The following is a 25460-nucleotide window of genomic DNA, read 5'->3' as shown; positions in this document are numbered from 1 at the left end:
AATACAGGAGAACCCAGTGCACCCAAGTTGGAAGGGCAGATGGGAGAAGATGGGAACTCTATTAAAGTGAACTTAATCAAACAAGATGACGGAGGATCCCCCATCAGACACTATCTGGTCAAGTACAGAGCGGTGAGTGTTCTTCCTTCATCTTTTCCTGATTTCTTTATCAGTAAATTATTCTATCCTTAGATAAAACAGGGTCCTTTTTTTTTTTAGAAAAGACTTGCTGGAGATGCAGGGGACTGAGGAAGAGTCACAGGATGGGTTTGGATTTCTAAGGCATTTAAACATTTTAGACTATGTCTCAGGCTTCTTGAAGGGATAGTTTTTGTATTTCTTCATACCCACAGTGTTTTGTATAGCGCCTAGTATATCATAAATGTTTAGTAAATGCTGATTGATTTATTGGTTGGTTGATTACATAATTTGAAATTTTAATGACAGGAAAGCTATTAAGTTTGTTTTACAAAAATCTTAATACTCAAACCATCTCCCAGAACTTTCAGAAAATTTTTAATTTTCTTTTTATGCAAAATAGTTAGACTATTTATTAAGATAATATTAAAATAACCTTAACATTGCTATTTAGGATGTCCCCTATTGGTCTCCCCCATGGAATGTAGTCACAAGTTTCATCTTTTCCCATTGGTTTACGCTCTATCCCAGATATCTGTACACTTCCTAGCCAGCTACAAGTCTACCTTCCTGCTTTTACTTGGGGTTCAGCGGAACAGTGCTAGTTATCCCTAGCCCCAAACTATAACTGAGTCTTAGGCGCCTGACAGCCTTTGAGAATTAGAGGAACTCTCTTCCTATGGTTTCTTTGTATAATGAGGAATAAAGAACTAGAGTAGATATTGGTAGAATGTCAATATAATGTAAACTCCTTGAAGGCAGGGACTTTTTTTTCATTTTTGCCTTTGTATCCCCAACACCAAGCCCAGGGCCTAACATATAGTAGTTACTAAATAAATGCCTATTTATTATTGATTTTAAAGCAGCAAAAGTGGATTTTGTGTAGAATTTCCTTTTCTGAATTCTTTGCCTTTTGAGGCATCACTGAGGAAACCCATAACTGGTTGGGAAGAAAACAGAGAATAATAGGGAACTCTAAATTTGTACTTCTCAGCTAATAGGAGTGCATATGGAAGGGGTCTATCACTTCAGTTTCCTGAGCTGAGTTGTCAGATGTGAGCTTCTAAACCATCTGAGCCTTAGCTAGGAAACAGCCACCCAATCTTAGCAATCCATGCTCATAAGCATTTTATAGGGGTATAGTATAGCAAGCTGACAGTTCCTCATTGCTTCCTGACCAAGACTGGTTAAATGACCCTATATCTTCCACAGAATGAGGATGTGCTCAGCATTGATCCCCTTTTCCTCTGATTAGTCAGGAAACGTCTTGATGCCATTAGAAAAGCATTGGGGGGCAGCTAGGTGGTACAGTGAATAGAGCAGGGGCCCTTGAGTCAGGAGGATCAGAGTTCAAATGCAGCCTCAGATACTTGACACTTACTAGCTTTGTGACCTTGGGCAAGTCACTTAATCCCAATTGCCTTGCCTTCCCCCTGCAAAAAAAAAAAGGAAGGGGGTACAAAAATGATCAAGGAAATGTTAAAAAAAAAAAAGACTTTTTAAAAAAGCATTGGATTTGGAGGTAGAGAACCTGGGTTTGGACGCTAGTTCTTCTAATTACTACCTGTATGTTATTAAACAAAAGCAATATGGGGATGGAGAATCCAGGATTTGGAGTTGGCAGATCTGATTTCAGCCTTCGCTTGGCTACTTACTGTCTGTATGGCCTTGGACAAGTCACCTAACCTCGCTAGGTGTCAGTTTCCTCATATGTAAAATGAGGTGTTTAATAGCCTCTTAAGGTCCCTTCCAGCTCTAAAGCTATGATCCTAAGTCACTTGACAGTTCTGGGCATCATTTTTCTCATCTGTAAAATGAAAATGTTAGACTAGATGATTTTTAAGGTCTCTTTCAAGATGATGTCTACTTAGTTAAGGCATCAAATAATAGCTATGCTGAGAAGATTTGCATGAAACCCAGAGACATTCAGATTTTTCTGCTGTATAGTCCCATTTTTAATGAAAGAATCTGCCATTTTAGCTCCTCTTCATCATACATTAGCATTTGTTGTCATGCTTTATGTCTTGGCATGGCAGCACATTAATGGTGTTCACTAGAGAAAAAATATACATATATACACACATTATATGTGTGTGTTTGTGTATGAATCTGTTTTATTCCATGTTAAAGCTGAATAATGTAATGTGTAATGACATATTCAAAGTCTGGCTGACAAAAGGAATTAGCTGAAGCTCTTCCTCATTAGCCACTAATAAAATTAGCATTCTCTTCATGTCATCTCCTACAACAAAAGACACGAAATGCCTGCCACCGAATTTCCAAAGATATCTTGACAATTCATATGGAAAATTGTGTCACAGGAAGATGGTTTCATGGTAAGATAGAGTCCTTCTCTTCTTAAAAGCTTCAGTAGTGGTATGAAGTTCAAGGAAAAATGGAGCCACTCATCCATACATCAGGATCCCTTTGGGATGCATATTGATTAGTTTTAAAACATAATGTTATGTATTTTTATTTATTTTGTTAAATATTTCCCAATTACATTTTAATCTGCTTCAGTCTCGTGTGTGACACCTCTGAGCTATAGGCTAAAGGTCAATCTGCCTGAATTTTAGCTCTCAGGGTATGATATTAGCACTTGTCTACTCCTTGAGTATTCATCACACACTTAAACTATGATTCCTTCCGGGAAATATGCATTATTAAAGAATCCAAAATTCTGAGGAGGTAGATGATACAACTAAAAGTGTCTGCTGTCTTCTGTGTGCCATCAAATCTTGTTCCAGCAGTGTGATGTGTGAGGAATATATTTACTGAATTCTGATCACATAGTTTCCTGCCCAGAACCCACTGGTGGTTCTATAGGATGTGTCTAGGGAGAAAATTCAGCAAGAGAAGGGGAACATAACTACTTGTCATCACCTCCCACTTAGTGAATTGAAGAAGGTTCCATGAATTCTGTTGAGGTGGGGCCAGACTTTCCATGAAGACGCTGACAACTTTGTCCTAGAACCAGCAACAAAACAAATTTATCTAAAGCAGGCCCTCTCTGCCCCATTTTACTTCTAGAGATTGGAACATTTCCATCGAGGGTCTCTTTTGGGACAAATGTGGAGTTATTGTTTTGTTCCTATATCTCAAATATTTGAAATCCAGACAATTTTACTTGTCAGGGATATAAAGTGACTCAAGAATCATAGTGAGCATGGACAAGGACTAGGAATATGCCTAAAGAAACTCAGTGGGGAATAAGGTATTTGTTTCATTCCCCTCAATGCTCATACCATGTGCCCACTCAACATTCCAGAGTGCAGCTTAGTATGTATGTGTGTGGTGGGAATGGAAGGGGGAGGAGGTGTCAAAACACAGATGCTGGCCATATGGTGCTAATTTTATTTGCAAACAATATTTAGAATTTAAAGAATAAAAACCACACTCCTTTTTAACTCTTTTGTTCCCATAAATACCACCTAATTAAAAGACACACTTGTCTGTTTGTCTTTCCAGTACTAAAGCTATCTGTGGTCTTGTATCTTTTTTTGCCCATTTCTCCTAGAAGCTGTCTTCAGAGTGGAAACCTGAGATCAGACTTCCCTCAGGCAGTGACCATGTCATGCTCAAAGCCCTGGAATGGAATGCAGAGTATGAGGTCTTCGTGGTGGCTGAGAACCAGCAGGGGAAATCCAAGGCAGCCCATTTTGTATTTAGGACCTCTGCCCAGCCCACAGCTATCCCAGGTATAGAACAATCACTGCTTCTCTTCTTGACCTGCTTTGAATTAATGCAAAAGTGCTGCATCCCCTAATGTGCCTGAACAAACCCTGACAACTTGCTTGCTTAAAGCCATTCTCATAATCGGTTGCCCATGCAAAGCTTAGTTTTGCCTTGTACATAGCTATGTAATAAATACATCGAGTGCCCTCCAGATAAGCTTGTCCAGGCATCCTGGGGAGAATGGTTTCATCCTGAGTGGAAAGATTGACTTCAATCTCACAGCTCAATCTGATGGAAAGTTAATCGACAAATATTCATTAAATACCTCCTGTGTTAGGCACTACGCTAGGCACTAGGGATAAAAACTTGAAATAATACAAAATCCTTGCATTCAAGGATCTTATAATGAAATAACCCAGGAGACTTCAAATGAGCAAAAGCCATAGCTTCATTGTAGGCTTGAACATCAATAAAGTTTGGATCCTTTGTGAAAATCAGGTCAGAAGAAGCATGGTCATGCTCCATCGGACATTCTATCCCAAGACCACATGACTGTTTTCAGGAATTATTTGATACTTCCTTTTCCTACACAATCTTGATCAAAATGTTACTTATTTTGATGGCATGAAAGAAAAAAAAAAGATATGGCTTGCATAATTAAAATTCCTTCTGCCATGATTGTTTATGTAGGGGGTAAAAAAGATAAAATTAAACTATTGGAAACAGAGCAAAGAGTAAGATATTTGCATCACAAAACACTGTGAATTCAAAATAATTAAATCAGGTCTGATATATCGGGTGGAAGCACTTCTCCCAGGAGACCTTGTTTGGCTTTGTAGACCTGACAGACCTATCTCCAGGAAGCCAGAAACAAGCCTAAACAGAGAAGTAGAGTAGTTATGATCTCTGGCCCAGCTACCTTTTTTTTTCCCCCAGACAGCCAAATGCTCTCCCCTTGACCAAACTCCCACAGAACAGAAAGGCTATTTAAGAAATCACTTCAGTCACTTATTGATCATGCACATACAAAAGGGAGGCAGATGAGAGGGATACAAGACAAGGCAGAGGGGTTCCAGCAAGGTCCCTGCCTCATTTCCCTTATGGCAAGAGCAAATTGATCTTTCTCTTGTAGAAATCTGATCCTCTGTCTTCCTTGCCCTGTCCATGGTGCTTACTGAGGCAGTTGGCCTGGTTGGTTTGGCTCCCCCTCTTGGAGAGAGGAGGACTAATAGAAATCTGGGCAGCCTGAGGTAAGAGGCTCCACCTGGGTAAATGGAGCTCTGGTCAGGCAGATTCAACAGCTGGGCAAGTGTTTTGTACAGACGGCTTGTGGCATGAATGTGTGTGTCAGGAGAATGTGTGTGGACCTCCACTGTATGTAGTGCTTTTACCTCTCCCCAGACAAGAGGGCTCACATAAGCACAAAAGGGTGGTAACAATTCTGCAGACTGTGCTAAGATAATCAGATTCTGATTGACTTGTCACAAGGGCACACTTCAGCATAGCTTCCTTATTGCTTGCTTGTTAGTTTCCAAAAAAAATTGCATGGGACAGTGAGCAGAGTCTGATCCTGTCTTTCCTTTAGTCCCTTCTCTCTTTGTGATTCCTTTGTTGTTCTTTCCTTGAAATCAATAGCCTGAGATGAGTGTCTAGAAGTTTTAGCCACGTTGAAGCTATAATCTGCCTGAACTTTTGCTAGGCATTTGGGTAGTCAGAATGGTGAAACTGTGGAGACATCAAAAGCCAAAATTGACAACAGAAAGGCATATTTCTGTGTGAGGGACATTGCCGGGGAGGGGGGTAGAATCTTCCCTGACACTAGTGAAATTGGTGTGCTGGAAAACTGTTTTGATGTCCAGTGTCAGCTCTGGGGACAAAGAAAAGCTTTGGGTTTTATCAAAACCAGAATGCCCAGGAAATGAGAAGATCTCACAGTGAGGACCTAAGACAAAGTCAGTAGCCTTCCTCAATGTGTGTTTCCTGTTGAGGTGCACTCTAAATATGGCAAGTCTTTACTATGCTGAGCTCAACCCTCTCAGGCCTTGGATGATGTCATGGGGATCCATATCTCAACTAAGTCATCTTCTGACAATCTCCCTTTCCAGTGTTAGGAGGACCCTTAATGACACTTAGCCCCCGGATTTGAGTTTTCTTTGCTGCCCTATTGCTTCGGGGTATGAGGATGACAATTGAAACATTGTCGGGAGTTCTAGGGTTCATCTGTATCAAATTGAATAGTTTCAGAAGAGGTTCACAGTTCTAGAGTCTCCCAGAGTACATGTTGGTTGCAGTAGAAAGAGTTGATTTCCAGGTAAAACAGAACCATACCTGTACCTGCACTTCACAAGGACATGCAATGCAAAATTCAAAATACATCTTTACCTGAATCAGCCACATGGAGGTGGAAAGTATTAAGTACAGGCTATGACTATGAGCCTCTTGGTAGTTGCACTGTCTATATCTAAAGGCCTTTAACTTCATAAAACATAACACTGCCCCTGAAAGTACCAGCTGATCACATTCTTACATCTTACATTTGGAGCCTTCTGTTCCATCATTTTAATTTCATTTGCTTGCTGACTCCTAATCCCTCAAATTAACCCTGCTCTGCTGCTTCCGGCATTGCTGAGCTTCTGAACTGGCCTTTTGTTGTGGTTACTGCACTGAACTCTTCTCTAACCTTTGTCATTTTAATTTACTAAGTTATATTAACCTTTAATTCTTATGTTTTCTATATTTGACCTAATTTTTTTTCTTTTTTATCTATTTTTTCTCTTTCTGTCTCTGCCCTCTCTCTCCTCCTCCTTCCCTCTTCCCTTCCTGTGTCTGTCGTCATACATGTCACCCTGGACGTCACTGGACATCCCCACTGCCACATGCACCAACATTTGTTTTCAAACAACCACATCCCCCTGGGGAATCATTGTTTGACACCTGCAGCAACCTTGGGAGGCTCCTCGGCCTCGTATACCTTTGTCTCATTACTTCTCTCTGCAGTGACTCTCCTTTTGCTCTGTTAGAAACTTGGGGTGGGGTGAGGGGCAGGTGGGGAATCCAATCTGCTTAAAAGCTCAGTTCCTACCAAGGCATGAAAATGGATAATACCCCCTTTGGAAGACCATGTCAGTACAGCACCCATGACAAACACAAACAAGCATTCTGTTTGGAAGATGAAGGTTTTGCAATGAGGAAAAAGGTTTATATCCAGGAATTCTACCATTAAGAGATTGTTTTGCGTTGATTATAATGAATCTGCCCCTTGTTAACATATGTAAAGAAAAATCCATCATTGACCCAAAAAGAAATCATATGAAAGTACAGTATTTAAAACCACTTTGTGCTAGTCTATATAAATTTTTGCATATCTGTTACTAATTCCATATTTTTCTCACACAAACAAATAAGGTTACAAAGGGAGTTGTCTAAGGTCTTCCTAGAACTTGCAAGAGACTTCTTTTGAACCACCACAGCTTCCCTTCTTGTTTCTGATGTGATCACTAGTTTGGCTTTGCTTTTCTTTAAGTCCCAGTAATAAGAAAACAGGCCTCTGGGGTTCACCTGAACATCCTTCTAACTTGCTGAGCTAAATTAAATCATCTCTCTGCCCATGCAGCAAAGATTGGATTGGATTGGCCAGACATGGAAGAGAGCTCATGAAACACCCTGAGACGCTCCCCAGGCCTGGAGTCTAGAACTAGAACTACAGACACGGCCCCAGCTGTGATATTCTCACAGAAGTTTTGTAAAGTGCTTGCTTGATGTTCTGGGCGACTCTCCCCTGCTGCACATCACAGATTAACAGAGGGCAGCAGCGTTTTGGGGGTTACTGTCCATCAGTGATTCATGGCTTTCAGTGCAGGCTTTCATCTCCCAGGCTAGAGACAGCTGTTCTAACCAGACAGTGAGGCACCCCACTCCCCTAAGTGAGATAGAGAACCAGGAGGAACCCTGACTCCATGACTTCTCAGCCCAAGTGTGATAATCACATAGGAACAAATTAGTAGCCAGCCAGCCTTTCCTGAGCAAACCCATGCTATTCAAGCTGCCCTTAAGCAGAATTACCCCAGTGAGTTTTATTTGGGTTTGATTTTTTATTTCTAATGTTCTCTCACAGAGTAGTATCCCAGGGAGTGTGTCTACCTTGGCCCTCCCAGCTGCTGGGAAGTGTGCCTTCTCCCAACACCTTGGGGAGAAGGCAAGTGACACGTGTGTTAAACTGTAGAAATGAACCCCTGAAATGGAGGCTTATTCGGTATTCTGCGCACCTCTGATTCAGTATTCTCAGCCTGGTGTGGCCAAACCCCCACTTATTTGCTTAGCTCATCTCTAAACATCTCCACGTGAGAACATGTATTATTATTCAGAGTGCAGACAGACTTGCAGACAGAAATGTAAAAAGATAGCAGGCCTGCAGTCAAAGGTGTGTTGGAGCTAGCTTATACCAACTCTCAAGACAAGAGCTGATTGTTAAATTTTCAGTGTGAGCATTCACACATCAGAAATCAGCAAATGCTATAAAACAGGACTTGATTTATTGTCTTGTTGATTGTCCAGACTTAACAAAGTCACAGAGAAAATGTTAAAAATGCAGATTAAGCTTTAAAAGTGTGTCTTGAATTGGCACGGCTGCTTATTAAACATTTACCAGCACACCTCTGTCTATTTGCAGTACAGATTCATGTTTGCAGAAACAGATGTGCACATGAAAGCGCTCACACACCAATTACTGCTAGACCACCCCTACTCATGGGTGCTGTTTGCAGACATGTGTAGGCACATGTTCACTGTCCCTTCAGACAGTTAGGAGTTGCTTAATTCACATGAACTTCATCATGTTGTAGGCCAACAACAAAGCTAAAACCATCTGAACAGGCCATCACCACAGGTGCACATGCTGAATCTTGGGGGTGAGCTGATAGTTGCACACAATCCAGAGACTCCTTCCAGGAGGGAAAGAAAGAGTCATTTCTTCTATTATGAGCATGGAGGGAGATGTTCATTTCAAAACCAATTGACTACTTGGCTATGGGAGTTCTGCGTGCAGCTGTTTCTCCAGGTACTTCTGATGGTAGAGATCCTTTGGTTCATTTAAGTAAATTAAGCATTGGGAGGAGAACTTAGCTCCCATCACCCTTCCCCCCCAGTTCCTCAGGATTCCCCTGGAGCCAGGCAGAACCTCATCCGAAATGACTTCAGGGTCAAGCCTGTAAGCCTATTCAAACCAGCATATGTAATCTCACTGGAACCCTCTACCAGAAGCTTTCATCTTTAGAGCACCTTGAGCGGGTCCCTCCAACACATATACCCCATGGGTGAAGGCTCTAGCTTCCCCACACTAGCACACCTGCCACCCATCCTGCAAGGCATCCCTAGGACTGCCATCTCCCAGAGGAGCTCTGTAGAAATGGGTGCTTTCCTTCTGGCTATGCAGCCCCTGCCTTTGCTTTCTGTAGCAGGGCTGAATACACTGAGCAAACTCCAGCCCCCCATGCTCACTCTTGGAATATTTATACAGCAGGTTTGGATCACGTTTTTCTACTAACAAGAAATGCTAATGTTGATGTGTAGATAATCAGTGAGGCCTTTATAAAGTTTACACCTTTGCATTATTAAAAAGAAATAACAATTCATGTGAACTGCCCAGTGTGTTTTGAGTTTATTTTGGAGCTGTGTCTTCCAGAGAGTTTCATTAGTTTCCTGGTCCTCATCATGTATAACTGGATTACTAGATCACTGGATAATACCAAGATTGTTTAAATTGAACCTGATTTGTACCCTGCGTGAAGCTCTGGCCAAAGGGAGCCAATGAACCATTTGTCATTGATGGCTAGTATGGACCAATGGTTTCCTGGGCCTCTTCTAGTTCCTGATGGGAAAGAATTTTTTTAAAGCCTTTGCAACATTGGGAAGGTGTCAGAGCGAAAGTTCCTGACAATCCAGAAGACCAAATTTCAAAACTTCTTAGATCGTTTTCCCACCATGATGGAAGCCTAACAGAGTGATATTTCCCAGAGGGAAATCTATGATGGCAAATCAAGCCCTCCCCCCCACCACTATTACTGACCCCTCCATTCTAATCCTGCAGGTCGATCAGTATGATTTCCATTCAAAGGTCTAAGGGAAAGTAGGCAAATTAGCAGAAGGAATTTATGATGGAGCCAAAACAGGAACTCACAGGCTTCAGGCTTTTGGCTGAAGTCATTCTGCCTGTGCTGGGCAAGACTGGGACCATGATACAGCACTCAGCTGCTAGCAGTTGTATTGCTTGCCCCGATGTCCCAAACCTACAGCACCCTCACTCTAAGAAAGGAGTAACGAGTTCAGTCAGTGTACCTTCAGGTCCCATTTTAAAGCCCTGATGAATGAGAGAAGTAAATGAGGACATATGCTTTTTTTAAATTAATTTGGAGGAGGAAAATACTGGCTTCCTCTAGGCAACAACTTGTAGTGGATAGGAAGTCCTGGGCCATGTAATGCTGACTAAACTCTCCAGGGAATGGGGAATTCATGAAGGGAAGGATTCTTTAGATTCCCCTAATATTAGATAGACCTTCACAAAGCTTCATGAACTCAGACTTGGAAGGGGAGACCACAGGGAGATGGGTCTAGCATTTTTGTCCTTTTGTAGGATCTTACGTAGGATTAGCTTTCTTCTGCCTAGCGTTCATAGACTTAACATCCTCCTGAGATCCTAAACATTGGGTGTTTCATCTGCAACCTGATGCCTTCCGTACCTAGATCTTCTCATTGCCAGACCTTCACAGGTGCCTTCTCTCTCCAGAAGGAGGAGCTTAGCACCTCCTTTAAAAGGCCAGACTTGCCACACTCAATTCAAGTGGCATCTTCTCTCTCGCCAGTCTGTGTCCCTCATCCATCTGTTCAGTTCTGCCTCTGTGTGGGCCTCACTTCAGAAAAAAAGCAGTTCTCATTAAGAGGAGCGCATATCTGAGGGCTGAGCTTCATGCCATAGAAACAATCACTCTTCATCACAGCAGACTTTTAGAGGACAGAAGAGGCCACCAACCCTCACCTGGGGCCCCAGCCTCAGGCTCAGAGAGCAGGAAATATTTGGAGGCAGTGTCAGAAACCCTTTGGGACTTGGAAAACAACTGGCAGAGACAGGACTTTTGGAATGAATCAGTCAATCAATAAAAATGTATTAAGCTCCTACTATGAACCAGGTGCTGAGCTGATACAAAAAGAGGCAAAGACAGTTCCTGCCTTCAAGGAGCTTACAATCTAATGGGGAAGACACTATGCAAACAAACATTTATAAAGCAAGGCATATACAAGAGCAATAGGAATTAAGAGGGAAGGCACTAGGATTAAAAGGGGTAGGGTCAGGCTTCCTGGAGAATGTAGAATTTTAGATGGAACTTAAGGGAAGCCAGAGAAGTCAGCAGGCAAATTTGAGGGGAGAGAACATTCCTGGTGTGGGGGATAGCCAGAGAAAATGCCCAAAGCCGAAAGATAGAGTACCAAAGAGCCAGGAAACCTACATCGCTGGATGAAAAGGTACTTGGCAGGGAGTAAGGTGTAAGGGGACTGGAAATGTAGGAGGGGGCCAGGTTTTAAAAGGGCTTTGAACATGAGGCAGCATTTTGTAATTGATCCTGGAGGCAATACAGACCCATTGGAATGTATTGAGTAAGGGGTGACACGGTTGGATTTGTGCTTTAGGAAAATCACTTTACTGACTCAATAGAGACCAGATTGGAGAAGGGAGAGGTATGAAGTAGATAGACCCAGCAGCAAACTATTGTAGTAGTCAAGGTGTGAGGTGAGGGCCTGCACCAGAGTGAGTGGAGGCAGCGTTAGAGAAGAGAAGGGGACATATTTGAGAGATGTCACAAAGGTAAAATCAACAGGCCTTAGTGGCAACTAGGTGGTGCAGTGAATAGAGCAATGGCCCTGGAGTCAGGAGGACCTGAGTTCAAATCCAGTCTCAGACACTTGACACACTTACTAGCTATGTGACCTTGGGCAAGTCATGTAACCCCAATTGCCTTGCCTTCCCCCCTCCAAAAAAAATCAACAGGCCTTGGTAACAGATTGGATATGGCATGGAAGAGTAAGAGATGAGGAGGAGTCTAGCATAATGCCTTGGTTGACAGCCTGAGGGACCGGCAGGATGGTATTGCTTTATACAAGAATAGGGAAGGCAGGAGTGGGGGAAAGTATAGGGGGGAAACAATGAGTTCTGTTTTGGACATATTGCGTTTAAGATGTATATGGACATCCAATTTGAGATTCTGAAAGGCAGTTGCAAATCCAAGCCTGGAGGAAGTCAGAGAGATTGGTATAGGAAAGCTAGATTTGAGAGTTGTCAGCATAGAGATGACAGTTAAATCCATACATGCTGATGAGATCACCAAGCAAAATATTATAGAGGGAGAAGAAAAGAGGACTCAGGACAGAACCTCTGGGGACACCTATGACTAGAGGACATGACATGGAGAGTAAAGGAGACAGACCATCAGATAGGTAGGAAGAGAATGGTATCCTGAAAGAAAGTATCAAGGAGAATGAGGAGTGAGAAAAGGCCATTGGATCTGGCCACTAAGAGATCACTGGTAATTTTGGAGAGAGCAATTACAGTGGAATAATAAGTTTGGAAGTCAGATTATAAGGGGTTAAGAAGAGAAAAAGGAGAAAGTGGAAACACCCATTATAGATGACCTTTTGGGGGAGTTTAGCTACAAAGGGTAGAAGAGAAATAGGATGGTAGTTAACAGGGATCAAAGGAACAATTGAGGGTTTTTAAGGATGGGGAAGACATGGGCATATTTGTAGGCAGTAGGGAATTAACCAATAGACAATCAATGGTTTAAAATAAATGAAAAACTGGGGATGATGGGGGTAGGGGTGGGGTGGGGGCAATCCGTTGGAGGAGATGACGTGGGATCACTTGAACAAAAGAGGAATTAACCTTGGTAAGGAGTAAGACCACCTCATTATGTAAGTCAGGGGTAAAGGAGGAGATAGTGGCAGAAGGCATCTGAGTAATAGGAGATGAGAAAGAGGGGAGTAGAGGGAGCTCATGGCAAATGACCTCAATTTTTTTTAGTAAAATATTAGGCAAGATTCTCAGATGACCTGGCCAGGGGAGGTTTGAAGAGGGATAAAAAGGTTTGGAAGAGCCACTGTGGAGAGTGGGATAGTGAGCTGATATGGTGAGTATAGTAGGATTGCCTGGCATCAGCAAGGGCCCCTTTGAGGTTGTGTACCATAAGTTTGTAGTGGACCCAGTCAGAATGGTTTTGTGCTTTTCTCCATCTTCATTCAGCAGCACATGTGTAAGGAGGAAAGGCAGTGAATGGTGGGAATAACCCAAGGCTGAAGCTTGGCAGGGCATAATCAGTGATATGATAAGTGGGCTCCAGATTTAAGAGAAGAGGACAGTGTAGAATTGAATTGGTTCAGGGGCAGCTAGGTGGCTCAGTAATAGAGCACCAGCCCTGGAGTCAGGAGAACCTGAGTTCAAATTCAGCCTCAGACACTTAACACAAAAACTAGCCGTGTGACCCTGGGCAAATCACTTAACCTCAATTGCCCTCCCAAAAAAGGCCAAAAAAAAAAAAAGAATTGAATTGGTTCACCAAGGAGTCAAGATAGAGAAAAGAAGAGAGATTGGCTGATACAGGGGAGACGGCCTGGGAGAGAATTGAAGGCTCAAGGGAGAGGAGGTCACAGTGTAGATGAATAGTAGGGTTTTGTAAGAGAGAGCAGGAGTGGCAAAAAGCCAATAGATTATGGTTGAATAAGGGGATTTGAGAATTCTTGAACATGGAAGTGTTACCTTTGTAGGTGATAGCAAGATCAAAGGTATGATCATCTTTGTGCATGACTGAGGTGGGTTGGAGGAGTAGCTTATGGGAAGTGAGTAAATCAAAGAACAGCCACTAGGGTGTTTGAGGTAGAGTTTTTATGTATGTTGAAGTCCCTAGTATGAGGACAGTAATTAGGGAAAAGAAAAAAATTTGGAACCGTGTACTGAACTCATTGAGGAAGGAAGAGGAGTGTTATAGGGGGTCTGGTACCAGAAATTATATAGCTTTTTTTCTTTGATATTGAAAGGCAGCATGGTATAGTGAATAGAGAGTTGACCTCAAAGCCAAGAAACCCAGATTCAAGTCCTACCCCTTATACATAACTGGCTGTGTGTGCCTGGACAAGTCTTAAGCTCTCGATGCTCCGGGTCAGGGGTATCTAACATGGGTCAGCAACACTCACTAGTTTAGCCTAACCAGATTAATATGTAATTGGAAAATATGTAACAAAATAAATAAACATACATTAAAATATAGCTAGCATTAAAATTTAAATCTAAGTCAGTGTGCAGCTTGCAGGGATCCATAAGTAGTGTTTAATGGTTCCTGTTTCTATTTGAGTTTGATATCACTGATCTAGATTATAAGTTACAGAGAAGGTGCTGACTTGTGTTGGTAGAATTTTCTCATCCAGGAGTGCCTTATAATTAGTGAAATCACAAGTCCTGTCCTTATCTCTGTCCCAATATCAACAGGGAAATTCCTTTCCAAGTAGCCGTCATATCAGAGACTGATCTCAGAGGCCATTACACATGAGATGTGAATGGCATTTAGTGTTTCAGAACATAACTTTTCAAATAATCTCTTTTCAAAGCTACACTACCCAGTTAAAATGGTGTCATTTTTGGACTTTAGAACTGGTGTTTGTTACAAGCAAATGTAGAAAATAGACGTCCTTTCCTTACCTCCCCAACAACCACAAGGGAAAAAAAGAAGAAAAAAAATACACCAACCCTTCACCTTCCTAAGTAACTTCTATTTGTCTTCCTCGATAAATGATGTCTGTATTGTTGTCTGACATCTGGGGCTGATGTCTGAGCTGGGTGTTTGGCATTAACAGCAGCCAGTCACTTAGAGATCCATGCCCTAAGTGCCCCCTATTAATGGAAAAATGTCCCAAGTTCAGGGTGATCTGCACATACAGAGGACCATCCCAGGGCCCACATAAGTGCCAATGAGGTGGGTTACACACCTTCCTTCTCTTATTCAGGTTAGAGACAGAGTTGAGAATAAGTGAGAAGTAAGGACAAAGAAGAAGCAATTGCAAATATTCTTAACACTACCAAAAAAGTATGTTTAGCAATAAGTGTTAAAGAGGGTAAAAAGCCAGGAATTCCCTCTTATCTGTAGCAGGAGTCATAAGGAGTGTCAACAGCTATACTCCTAGCCATGGTGGCCCAGTGAATGGGGTGATCAGGATTGAATCCACAAAGACCCAGAAAAGGTCTTTAACCAGTCTTTCTCTGACATATAAGGGGAAAGGGAGGGGTGGAGTGGAGAGGAGAGAGGGGCCAAGCACGTCTTAAAAACTAGGGTAAATAAGGAAGAGAAAAAAACATCTGGAAGTAAAGAAAAAGGCAGGTTTCATTGTTGTACCCAGCAGAAAGCCCAGTGACATTGAATGTATTTCCAAAGACCACACATGTTTTCCTACAGCTGTGAGGTTCAGAAGCAGGTTGTATCTGAAGGTCCCCTTGACCATAGAATTGGGTTTCTCACAGTATCCCTGAAAGATATTTCTAGGGAAATGGACTTGTGGCCCATATACAAGTTAAATTTCTGGGCTGAGAAAAAGTAATGTGACTGTCCACAGATAAACCACTTGCCAGAGTCAGAGTGGAGGAGTCTGCTGTGAACTGAATAGTCCCCACAGGAACTTTGACTACATTAAAAGGGGAAGATATATAGCCCCACCTCTGGTGCCAAGTACCATGGGCTGTGTGTTCATTTCATTATCCTACGTGATGGATGACTGGAATACTGCTGGGCATATTGGCAAGTCTGAAGAGGAATAATGGACTGGGGATGTTGATTGAGGCAGGGGCCATGGCAATATTTACAGCTGTTAGGCAGCTCCTGACTTATCCCCTGCTTTGCTCTCACCTTCAAGGAGCAGGCTTGACCTGGGCAGGTATCTTCAGATATGTGAAAGGATGTCATATGGACGAGAATGTTTAAAATGTGTTCTACTTGGCCCTGTGGGAAGAAATAAATAATGGGTGGCAGAGAGAGACAGATTTCAACTTAATATCAAAAATTATGATTAGAGCTGTCCGAAAGTGAAATGAACTGATTTAGGGGATAATGGGTTTCCCACCATTTGAAATCTTCACACAAAGAGTAGGTGCTATAGAGGGGATGGATTCCTTCAGATACCAGTTTGAATGGATATACTCTAAGTAAACTTCTAGCTCTTCGAGTCTTTGAAGCTATGGATCAGTGGGGACAAGGAAGGGAAGTTTGTAGCCACAATCTTTCCAGAAAACCTTTTTTCTTCTTTAGAAAGTATTTTCTACTTCTCTGAATTCCATCATCCTTTTCTACCATCACCATTTATTCAGAGTCAACTTATATGGTTTTTATTCCTTCCCTTATTGACTCATCCCCCAAACAGGGTCAGGTTGAAATTGGACATGGTGGCAAGGCTTTCCCAGGTACCTGAAATATTGACATTGTAGAAATGACAAGTGTGAGGAAGTCAGGAGAAAGATAACCATAGAGGTAAATGATGGGGATTTCTCTGATGACAAATAAGAGACCAAAGCCCCAAGGACTTAGGAATTCAATGGCGAGGTATTGGGGGCACAGAAGCAAAAACAAAAGTCCTAAATACACACACACACACACACACACATACACGTATATAAAATGACATATTCCTGCCTCTTACACTGACGGTGTGACCCTCCCTGGGCAAGTCCCTCCACCTTCAAGGACCCCAGTCGCCTCCCTAATACTATACATTGCAGAGGAAGTATTAGTCTGCTTGGAAGAGAAAGGGCTCCCTAGGTGCTCCCTACACTGATGAAGTTAATGGATCTAGTCAAAAATAAAATAGAAGAATGATACAAAGTAATTTAAAGAGTTAACAACTGGGGCGATAAAAGGCAGACTGTAGGAGATGGGATTTGATCTGTGCTTTTAAGGGATTACAAAGATGAGGAGGGAGATGAATGCCAAGTAGCGGGAAAGGCCTTTGGGAAGCAGATTCATTGGAGGTAAGCCTGGCCAAATCTAGGAGTGCCTGAGAATGAATGAGGTGCCTGAGTGATGGTTCATCTATGGAAGCATGTATATTTTGTCTGATGAGGGCATGGGCTTCCCTCTGTATGAGCATGTTCACTTTCACTGGAATCTGAGCCAAGCCAAGCCTGAGTTCACAAATGGTGAGTATTAACAGAACCCTCGGTGCCTCTCCCCCTGCCCCTCAAACCCTCAGAGCCTGAGACCTTGGAAACCATAGGGTCTGGAGAAGCTACTGCTACTGAATCCTATGGACTTTTCCTAAATAGGAGAAGAAAGGACAAATTATTGTGAGACCTAGTTATGCCCATGATATTGAATGGCACCCACTGGAAGAAGTCTTAAAGAAATGCCCTCTGTGGCCCTCAGCAAACTCCACCTTGTGCACTATATACCCACAGGGTGAGCAAGCAAAGCCTCAGGGATTAAGCCAACAGGCTCAGTGTGAGCCCCCCAGGCACACGGTCCAACCTAAGGCTACTAAACTGTGGAAGAGTAAGGGCTCTGTCCGAAGACTTCTAGATAGAAGAAGTTAAAACTAGTTTTAACCAATGATAACAGTGGGATAAGCTGAGTAAGACAGGAGAACAAATGAGGAGATAAGACTTTTGATCCCAGCTCTATTCCCAAATAGTGAAGCCCCACTGATTTTGAGTCTTGCCCCTGTGAATTAGGGTCATGCCACTCTGACCTCCCTGATGCCTGATAAGAAGGAAGTCATGATGTCTAGCTGTCCAATACCCACTAGAGGGCAAAGGTACCTCTGACAGTTGGTCTCCTGTATTTATCATACAGACCCCACCAGGACTGATTTTCAGGGTTGGGGGGCATCTGGCTTTCACCATCCATTAACCATCAGCCATTATTTTTTTCCTTTCTCCGCCTCTTGATTGGTCTCTCAAGCCAATGGCAGCCCCACCACCAGCCTGGGCACCGGTGCCATTGTGGGTATCCTCATTGTTATCTTTGTCCTCCTCTTGGTGGCTGTGGACATCACCTGCTACTTCCTGAACAAGTGTGGCTTGCTCATGTGCATTGCTGTCAACCTGTGTGGCAAAGCTGGCCCAGGAGCCAAAGGAAAAGACATGGAGGAAGGCAAAGCTGCGTTCTCGTGAGTAGCCACACCCACCCTGGCAGAGGGCTATGGCTTAACAAGGGCTTTCTTTCTTTTGAGAACAGGTCATTGTACCCTCTCCTGGGCTCAGCTTTTCCTCTGTGGAAATGGGGTGAATAAGGCCTGTTCTAGACCCATCTTGGAACGTTGAAATGGAAATGACCTTCCCCATTTATCAGATGAGGAAACTGAGCCCCAGAGAAGTTACATGATCGCCTAAAGTCTTATAGCTAGTACAAAGACTACCCTAATTCTGAGGAAGAGGCATAAGGAAAAAAGTTTGTAGAGAAACCAAGAGGAAAGAGGTCATGGCCTTTGCCAGTCATGGCTATTTAGCCCATATCTCTAAGGTCTGGAGAGACTGAATCTCTTTTCAAGCAGCAGAAACTCCACGCTGCCTCTCCACCTAGAAAGTTAGAAAGAGGAATTGGACCAGGCTGAGGGCAAAGAAAGAGGGAAATTGGGATCCCATTAGCCCATTCTCAGAATGTCTTTACCTAATTCAGCTAGCTAAGAGAGAAACTCAGTTCTCTCTAGCTTTAAACTAGTTTCTGGATCAAAATCCTCTCCCCCCTGCCTAGTGCTGGGTGTCTTGGGATCTAACAGGCAATTTCTCTCTACAGGAAGGATGAGTCCAAGGAGCCCATAGTAGAGGTGCGGACAGAAGAGGAGCGGACCCCAAACCACGATGGAGGGAAACACACAGAGCCAAATGAGACAACACCACTGACAGAACCAGAGTATGTGGGCAGGGGACCTGGGGAGCATGGGTGGGGCCTGGGGTTCCAGTACAGGACCACAGATTTTCCTGATTTCCTGCTCTTCACCCGTCCCCAGCAACATCTTCTAGGCACACTAGAAACAGCAATTCTCACTAGGCTGGAAGTTAAACACTTTTAACTACAAGGGCCATTTGATTGAGAAAGCACCTACCCAGAGTCAACTGTGACCCCTGATTCTCCTTAGCAACCTGACCTCTCAGGAAAGTGGGAGAAAGTTAACTTTGAAGATCAACAGTGGGTTGCTCTGGATGGGTAGGGAGAGCTGGTTTGCAGCAGCTGCCCAACAAGGAAGCAGAGGCATCCCTCCAATGTTACACCAATCAATCAAACGTTCATTGGGCACCTGCTGGATTGAGTGCATTGTGCTAGACCCTGGAGATACAAACCAAAAGTGAAATAATCCCTACCTACATTCTATTGGTGGAGACAACATGCAAATAAACAAGTATATGTTAAATGAATACAAGGTAATTTGGTATGGGAAGGCCTTTCTGTCCAAGGTAGTTGAATCGTGGAGGAAATCTCGCCTGCTTCTCTGGACTGAGGCAGTTGGAGACCCCATTACAGCCAGGAATGAATACTCAAGATGTTAGTACATGTGGCTGCTGGTGGGTGTCTGGGATACTGAGAGGCTAAATGGAATTTGGTTTCAGGGGTTGTAATACTGTCAGTGCCATGGGCCATTTAGGGATTTTCCTGGTTTACTTGGATTCCAACATCTGACTGCATCTGATTTTTTATTTCCAATCAATAAGTAGAGGTATCTGATGTGCTGCTGTGCTCCCTCCTCCCTGTCTTCCCCTCCCCTCTGTTCCCAATCAGACCCCTACTCACTGTGGTAAACCTAGCTCTCAGGGCTTCCCCATCCTTGGCTAGTAGCTTGAGGGGCATTCCTAGGGCTAAGCAGATCAAGAAAAGCCCAACGACCCCATGAGATGAACCCCAATGCAGAAAGGAACCAGAGCCAGCCTAGCCTAAGCAAGTGGGAGCCTGGCAGGATTAGGTGGAAGGAAGAGGAAAGGAGCTATGACTGCTGCTCCTCGGAAGGGGGGCGCAGGCCCCGTTTGCTCCTGCCGCCTGTCGTCTCTTTCTGTTTTCTCCCGCCCTGCTGGGGGTGTGCCTCCTCTCTCCTCGTTTCCATGTGTGCCTGTGTATGACAGCATGCCCTACCCCTCGTGTCCCTCTCTCCTCGGCTTTGGCTCTGCTCTGCTGCTCTCCGTCACGTCTCTCGGCTTCATTGTCTGTTCTCTTCTACTTCCTGTCCTCCCCACAGGCTGCCAGCTGACACCACAGCCACTGTCGAGGACATGCTGCCTTCTGTCACCACCATCACCACTAACTCTGACACTATCACCGAAACTTTTGCCACTGCTCAGAACAGCCCCACCAGTGAGACCACAACCCTGACTTCTAGCATTGCCCCTCCAGCCACTGCCATTCCGGATTCCAATTCAGTGCCAGCTGGCCAGGCCACTCCCTCTAAAGTCCCAGGAGTGGCTGCCCCCTCCCCACCACCTGCATCAGCCCCCAAAGTTGCCCCCCTTGTTGACCTGAGCGATACCCCAACCCCAACTCCTGCAGCTAGCAATTTGTCTTCTAATGTTCTGGCCACCCAGGGGGCTGTCCTCAGCCCCAGCGCCCCCACCAACGTGGCAGAGGCCTCCAAGACTCCTCCTGGGAATAAGGCAGTCCCAGCTCCAACCCCTACCAATTCTACTAGTCCCCTGGCTGCTGTTTCAGAGCCCCCCGAGGCCAAACAGGAGCCAGCCACCACCAAAGGCCCAGACCCGGAGCCCACTCCGCCCAGCACCGTGAAGAGCCCGACAGAGGCAGCCACGACCCTCACTAGCCCGAAGAGTGAAGCTGCCTCCGTCAACACTGCAAAACCCTCCCAGGGCGAGGACTTTAAAATGGACGAAGGGACCTTCAAGACCCCAGAGATTGACCTTGCAAAGGATGTCTTTGCAGCCCTGGGCTCTGCTGCTCCCGCCCCTGCAGCGAGTGGGCAGGCTCCCGAGCTTGCTTCTTCCCCTGCAGACAACTCTGTGTCGCCTGCACCAACAAAGACCGAGTATGGCCTCTCTTAATCTGCTGTCGATTATATCCTGTGGTGTTGTGCGTTGGTGCTGTACTGTGTCCTCCTTGTTAGATGTGCCTTCCCACTAACCTTGGTGTTTTCTCAGTTCATTCTGGGAGGAAGGGAGAAGGAAACAGTTAGCTAGCTCATAGAGGACTGATTGAGGCAAAGGGTGGGGAGAAAAGAGATGGGGAGGCCCCTGAGAGCAGCCCCTTGATCACTAATTAGGCGACATTAATTATGTTTTATCTTTAAATTTTTGGAAGCAGCTTCTCTGTTTTCTGGATGGGGAAGCAATATCTTCCTGGCAAGAAGGTTCCAAATTCTTTTCTGCTCTCTGGGGAAGCAGAACAAGGTCACCCAGGACCCTAGCAGGCAAGGAAAGATTAGCATCTCCTGGGGACCCAACCAGAAGTCACACCTATAAAAGGAAAAAGGCCAAGAAAGATTCCGATACCTCCATTTTCCTCCCCAGGAGCCTAATATCATCACTGTCAGACCAAGCTCTTCCTCTCATCCCTGATTCTTTGGGAGTAGAACAGTAAGACCACTTAAGGCTGCCAAGAGCTGGGCAGCCATGGTGCTTTTGTGCACCAGGGAGAGCTTTTTTCGCCACATGGAGCTTAAGTGCTGGATAGGTGGTCAAGCTTAGGCCATGGTGGAATCATGCCCCAGGAGTGCACTTAGGCCTCTCCCCTCAGCTCCTTGTGCCTCTGAGATCTCCTGAGGCCTACAAACTGCCTGCTTCTAGTATCTCCTTTGCCCTAGAGATGGGGAGCATGGGAACATTCAGTCCCCCCACCTTAGCCCTTGGAGAGGTCCCTGTGGTGAGTAGCTAGTGTTGTGAACACAGGCTACAACCCAATTTGTATGAGCTCAGCATCTGTGTGTACAGGATCCAAATGGCCCTATGCACTCATGCTAAACCAGGGCAACTTGAGGACCTTTGATGGGGCCCTCCCAGGGACACACAGCAGCACCACAGGTGCCAAGTGGCCCAGGAAAGCCCCCAAACAGAGTCCTTACCCAGAGACACAAGGGTGTTTTCCCAAGGGTGGGAAGGTCATCACAGCATTATTAACTGTGCATTTCCTAGCAAACATAGTGTCATCGAGTAAGTCTGCGGGAGTCTTCATGTTGAGTACCCAGCCCTTCCTTCCTAGGAATTATTGCACCATCACCAGCCCTAAGGCTTGGGGTTGACAACTGTTTGGGACCAGATAAAGAGTCTCAGAAATGGGCTGCCTTTTTCACCTATCTCTTCTGATGAAAGAACCCTTGGCATTAAGCTTAGGACCTCAAACTGGAACTTCCTAGGGAGCCCTGGCTGCCTGCTAATGGGGACAAGAACTGCCCAAGCATCCACTGACCAGCTCTGTTTTCTTGACTTTCTGCAGGAAAGCCCCGGTAGAAGGAAAGTCTGCGCCCCAGGAGACAGAAACCCAGCCAGCTCCAGCAGAAGTCAAGACGGTCCCCAACGAAGCCACACAAACAAATGGAAACGAAAGCAAAGCGTGATCAGTGACGGGAAATCAAAAAGCAAACATCAAATTAAAAAGTGACAGAACCACTTCCCCGGAACATTTCTAGCATCACACGCAAACGCATACACACGCACACACACACTCACACACACACACACTCACACATACACTCACACACATCTCATTCCTCTAGTGTCTTTTGCCTTTAAAAAAAATCAAAAAATCAGACAAATAAGTAAACAAATTGGGATCTCTTTTTTTTTGTAGGTTTGTTAAAAGGATCCCTTTGTTGTGCACTCACTTGTAAGGAAATTTAAAAGAAAAAAAAAAGGTTGAGCCCACAGCCAAACTAGGACACTGTTCCCTGAAATCATTAACAAAAACAATCCACCAGACAACAAAAACCCCACCGAGTTAAGAGTCTAGGAAGCTCAGAACAAATCTAGGTTTAGGAAGACGATACTTTGCTTTCTCGGATTTAGCACCCGAGCAGCTTCAGAGAAGTACTTTCTTCAGGCACGATGACTAACCGAATGAACAAAGTCCACAATTTATTTTTATACTTTTCAGTCGAGTTTGAACTATGTAAAGCCTCATAAATAAGTTATAATTTCTGTTCACTTTGTATCTGTTCAGTATGCAAAGTGTGTCACCCTTTCTAGCTGAATTCAGTTCCCGAGTAGACTCGTTTTGTAGGAAGAATGCCAAATTGCAGCTTCTGGGGGTAGATTTCAATTTGCAGTATTCAGACTTTTCTTTTCTTTCTTTTTTTTTTTGCCAACTTTATTTTCCAGTGTTTACAAATCAAGAAATGTTTGACTTTGGTTTGCGTTTTAATGTCCACATAAAATAGCTACCTTCTTTCTTTTTTTTTTTTTTAACATATTGGATACAGTCTAGAGGTAGTAAGTTCTTTGCACACTTGCTTGACACAGGGAGACTTTTCAAAATCTGAATGTGACAGTAGCTGTTCCCCACTCTTTTGTTTTCTTCCTCTACCTTTGGCTAATCTGGGTAAAAACCAGATTTTCTCTGGCTCTTTGCTTTTGGTTTTGGGGGGGGGGCCAAGCTGCTTGCTGATTACCCACTAGCCACATCCAAGAGGCAGAGTCTGCTTTTCCAGGCATTCTGATCCTTTTTTTGGATGACTCTCCCTAGGTTTTGCTAAGTGAGGCGGAGATTGTACAGTTGGGGCTGGTCTTGGCAAACACATTTTAACCCCAACCATCCCCCCTTTTTCTTTTTTTTAGAAAACCAAATGAAAAGGTATATGCAAACAATTACTTTTTAGCCCATAAATCTAGATTTGAGCGGAAGAGCATGTGTGCTTCAGGGAATTGGTGTCTTTTTTTGGAAATCTGTCGAAGTAAAGCAACATCGGCCTTCTGTTCACTTGGACAGCACCTGTGAGATCTGCTGTCCTGATTCATTAATACAACTCTCCTGGATTAGGAACTGAGTTGGGGAGGGGGGGATATAAAGAAACTTTAAAAGGGGGTGGGAGGGGAGAAGGGTAAGACCAGCCCTTTGTATAGAAATTTTTCTTTTTTTTTTTTCCTCATTCTACTTTAGAACTGCAAGCTTGTGCACTGTGGATGCGTGAATATTTTAGTGTGAAACGTGTTTTTGTCATAGTATTGAAATAAAACTTCAACATAGTTTGGTTGTGGAAGGTGTAGAAGATAGTTCAGAAAATTATTCAGGAAATAAAATAATTCTTAAAAGGAACAGAAGCCTTTAAACAAAGAAAATTAAATAATAATGATGATGGTGATTATAAGTAAACAAAAACCAATACTCCGGCATGCATTCCTTTCCTAAGGTATGATAAGGGAAGAGGTTAGGGTGGTGAGACTGTCATCTGAGCCCGTTCCATTAAAGCCACACTCTCTAGTGTACTTCCAATTCTGTAGTCTAAACAGTGGCAATGCTAGATTATGATTTCAAACTGTGAAAAGCAATGGTCTTGTCATTTGCTAAATGTGGGGTGCTCTTAATTTTTTTTTCAGTTGGGTTGTGGGATTTTCTAGTTTTGTTTTCTTTCGTTTTGTTTTGTTGCATTTTTTCAGCTCCTGGGGATGGAAATGGAGGCCCCCTATACACAACCCTGGCCTGTTCCTGTCACTAGGGCTTGCATAAGTGTACGTTTTAAATGCATTGGCCTTCAGAAAATAAGCATAGTAATAGTAGAAGAGGCATAAGATGTCCAGCAGATTGAGAGAGTTGGGGCTTGTGAGTCAAAAAGGAAAGACCCAGAATTGCCCTGAGATCATAGAGGAATATGTTAGGCCACCAGAATTGGCCAGGGGAACCAATTCCCTTGTCAGATGATGCTGATGGCTTTGGCCCACTTGGCCAACACCATTCTATACCTCAAAGGGCGATTACTAATTAAAGTGAGTAAGTGGAAGTCACATGCTGATGGCTAGAAACAGGCAGAGGCATATTTAGCACTCAGCTAGCCTGCAGAATCACCTCTGATATGGGAGAACTGAGGTACCCGGAGCTGGATCTACCTACCACCAGTCCCATTAATTACAGCAGTCATGATCTGCTTCTCCCCTTACACATAGGTATGTCTCACCTCTCAAAGTTTCTTTTGTTGTTGTTATTTTTTTTGTTCCTTTTTTTAATACTTCTAGCGTCAGAGGGAATTACTTTCCTTCCATGGTATCCATCTTTTTTTTTTTTTCCACAGAACAATTTAGTCTTAATTTTCTTAATCCTTTGAAGGAGGGACCAACTTTATCCATTTTTCAATGTGTGTTTATACATGTGTATGTGTATGCATATGTATTTGCATAAACACTCATCAGTGGTCAAATTCTACCAGTGGAGCAATCACTCAACACCCCAGGCCACACAAATCCAGAAAGGACCATGGTGTATTGGAGTGCAGCTTGCAAAGTGGAACTATATTTTCACACTTTTCTATGGAGCCTTCCAAATCCCAGGTTTTCGCTCTAGGCTGTTTGGATAGTGGTTTTCAGAACTCCATTAACATCCCTACCCAGCATTCCCTACTTTGGGGGCCTTCTCTCTTGTTATAAAACTTTTTACCAAGTGAAACATTGACACCACCTTTATTTCCATTCTCACTGGTGTAAATACTGAGTA

General features: G+C 43.8%; 1 protein-coding gene across 6 annotated transcripts in view; it reads left to right on the top strand.

Moving 5' to 3' along the window:
* The window catches only part of NCAM1 (neural cell adhesion molecule 1), a 476276-nt gene extending 451072 nt beyond the window's left edge, over positions 1-25204 (top strand). For 2 of the 6 annotated variants that reach the window (XM_069079784.1, XM_069079786.1), the window contains 5 exons: positions 8-132; positions 3659-3836; positions 17790-17997; positions 18624-18740; positions 22257-25204. In XM_069079784.1, coding sequence (XP_068935885.1) covers positions 8-132; positions 3659-3836; positions 17790-17997; positions 18624-18740; positions 22257-22377 — 749 coding nt within the window. In that variant the 3' untranslated portion in view covers positions 22378-25204. Of the gene's footprint in view, positions 1-7; positions 133-3655; positions 3837-6753; positions 9450-17789; positions 17998-18623; positions 18741-20055; positions 20854-22256 lie in introns of those variants that run through there. The other 4 variants (XM_069079787.1, XM_069079788.1, XM_069079789.1 and 1 more) reach the window with 3 other exon arrangements.
* The last annotated feature ends 256 nt before the right edge of the window (positions 25205-25460 follow it).

Source organism: Petaurus breviceps, unplaced genomic scaffold, assembly GCF_028583685.1.
Source record: "Petaurus breviceps papuanus isolate PSGF00001 unplaced genomic scaffold, PetGlider_PUasm1.0 91133, whole genome shotgun sequence".
In the NCBI taxonomy this organism is placed as follows: Eukaryota; Metazoa; Chordata; class Mammalia; order Diprotodontia; family Petauridae; genus Petaurus; species Petaurus breviceps.
This window is presented reverse-complemented; position numbering and strand designations above follow the sequence as displayed.